This window comes from Dromiciops gliroides, chromosome 6 (assembly GCF_019393635.1).
Source record: "Dromiciops gliroides isolate mDroGli1 chromosome 6, mDroGli1.pri, whole genome shotgun sequence".
Taxonomy (NCBI): Eukaryota; Metazoa; Chordata; class Mammalia; order Microbiotheria; family Microbiotheriidae; genus Dromiciops; species Dromiciops gliroides.
Genome location: NC_057866.1, coordinates 17080411 through 17082639, shown reverse-complemented (window position 1 = coordinate 17082639; position 2229 = coordinate 17080411). Strand labels below are relative to the sequence as shown.

At 46.7% G+C, this 2229-nt stretch overlaps 1 protein-coding gene across 1 annotated transcript; it reads left to right on the top strand.

Annotated features, from left to right (window-relative positions):
* The first annotated feature begins 874 nt into the window (after positions 1 to 874).
* On the top strand, positions 875 to 1828 carry LOC122730612 (olfactory receptor 6Q1). The gene has a single exon (XM_043969788.1). The coding sequence runs from the start codon at positions 875 to 877 to the stop codon at positions 1826 to 1828; it is 954 nt and encodes a 317-aa protein (XP_043825723.1).
* The last annotated feature ends 401 nt before the right edge of the window (positions 1829 to 2229 follow it).

Sequence of the window (2229 nt, the reverse complement as noted above, 5' to 3'; positions counted from 1 at the left end):
CGAGTCAGTTCTGATGGTGGGGGCCACAGAATCAGGGCTATAATCCAGTGGACCTGAGGATACCAGCTCCTTTCATGGAGGAGGTGGAGACTTAGGATACTAATGTGACACTGGGTCCTTTCAGAAATGTCAGCATAACCCAGGCATTGACCATGGGGTCAGATGAGGTCCCTTGGGCAATGGGAGAGGAGGCTCTAGGTGTAGCCAGATGATGACCATTGGTGGAAGTCTGTGAATTTGTTCTAGAATGGTAGATGTGATATGGCATGTTTTATTTGCATATCACATATATTTACTTCACTGTATGCAACTGGTCTGTAATGCTATCTATGACCCCTGTCATGTCAGAATTTTTAGTTTTGGCTCCTTGCCATCAAACCCTCCTTTTGGGGCTAGGAACCTCATGAGAAATGTATTTCCTAATTGGATGGGCTAGTGCTTGTTGGACAGCATGCTGAAAAGCAAAGACTTTCCCTAATTTGACTCTTGTTAGATAGAAGGGGAAAGCAGGGGAGGGTGTAAGCACTTATTAAGCACGTGATAGTGCCAAGCATTGGACTAAGTGTTTTACAAGTATTGACTCATTTGATCAACAAAACAATCTCATGAAGTAAGTGCTATTATTCCCCCATTTCACAGTTGAGGAAACCAAGGCAGACAGAGGTTAAGCGACTTGCCTAGGGTCAAATAGCTAGGAAGTGTTTGAGGTCAGATGTGAACTTGGGTCTTTTTGACTCCAGGTCCAGCACTCTATCCACCTACCTGCCTAGATGCCTCTAAGACAGAAATAGAGATAATGATATAAAGACAGAGAATTTTGAAGGCTCACAGAAAACTTGGCTTTCGCCTCATGACCATTATCTCCACCCCATAGATGCTACATTACTCGGGAAACTGGACTCTGGCGACTGAATTTATCATGGTGGGCTTTGCTGGTGTCCAAGAAGCCCGCCATCTCTTCTTTGTACTCTTTCTCACCATGTATCTGTTCACCATGGCAGAGAACTTGGCCATTATCCTTGTGGTAAGCTTAGACCATAGACTCCAGAGGCCCATGTACTTCTTTCTGACCCACCTTTCTTGCCTAGAAATATGCTATACTTCAGTCACTGTGCCCAAGATGCTGTCAGGATTCACTGGCACAGCTGCAGGCAAGACAATCTCCTATGCTGGCTGCCTGTCCCAGCTTTTCATCTTTACCTTCCTGGGTGCCACAGAGTGTTTTCTGCTCGCTGCCATGGCCTATGACCGGTACGTGGCTATCTGTGAGCCTCTCCGTTATGCAGCCATTGTCTCCTGGGGTACCTGCATCCGCCTGGCTGCTGCTTCCTGGCTGCTGGGTTTCCTCACGCCCATCCTGCCCATCTACCTAATGTCCCAGCTCATGTTCTGCAGCTCAAATGTCATCGATCACTTCTTCTGTGATGCATCGCCCCTGCTGGCGCTTTCCTGCTCGGATGTCACCCTGAAGGAGAGAGCCGACTTTCTGATCTCGCTGTCTGTGCTTCTGGCCTCCTCCACAGTCATTGCTGTGTCCTATGGCAACATTGTCTGGACATTACTGCACATCCACTCAGCAACAGAACGGCGGAAGGCTTTTTCTACCTGTGCAGCCCACCTGACGGTTGTGAGCCTTTTCTATGGGACGCTTTTCTTCATGTACGTCCGAACCAAGGTGGCCTCCTCTATGAACTTCAACAAGGTGGTATCAGTGTTCTACTCCATTGTCACACCCATGCTCAACCCCCTCATCTATAGCCTCCGAAACAAAGAGGTAAAGGGAGCCCTGGGCAGAGCGTTATCGCTCAAATTATTTAAAGAATCATGAAATCTTTGGAATCCTTAGATCTTTGGAAAAAAACGATTATACATTTAGGGCTGGAAGAGACTAAAGTGCTCATTGAGTCCAACTCCCTCCTTTTTTTCTTACAGGTTTAGAAACTGAGGCTCAAGGAAGTTAAGTAACTTGCCCAAGGTCACACAGGTAGCAAGTGGCAGAGGTGGGATTTGAATGTGGTGCCTCCTCTGAGTCCATATCCATTGCTTTTTTCAGTCCGCCATGAAGAGGTCTAGTGGATGGACCATTGACCTGAAAATTTAGGTCCTCAGGGTTAAAGGTAAGGCACTATGAGATATTAGGCAAGTCACTTTGGGAATCATAGATTCCCAACACTGCAGAGACCTCAACAACTATGGAATCCAACCTATAACAGAATAAGAATTCTCCCT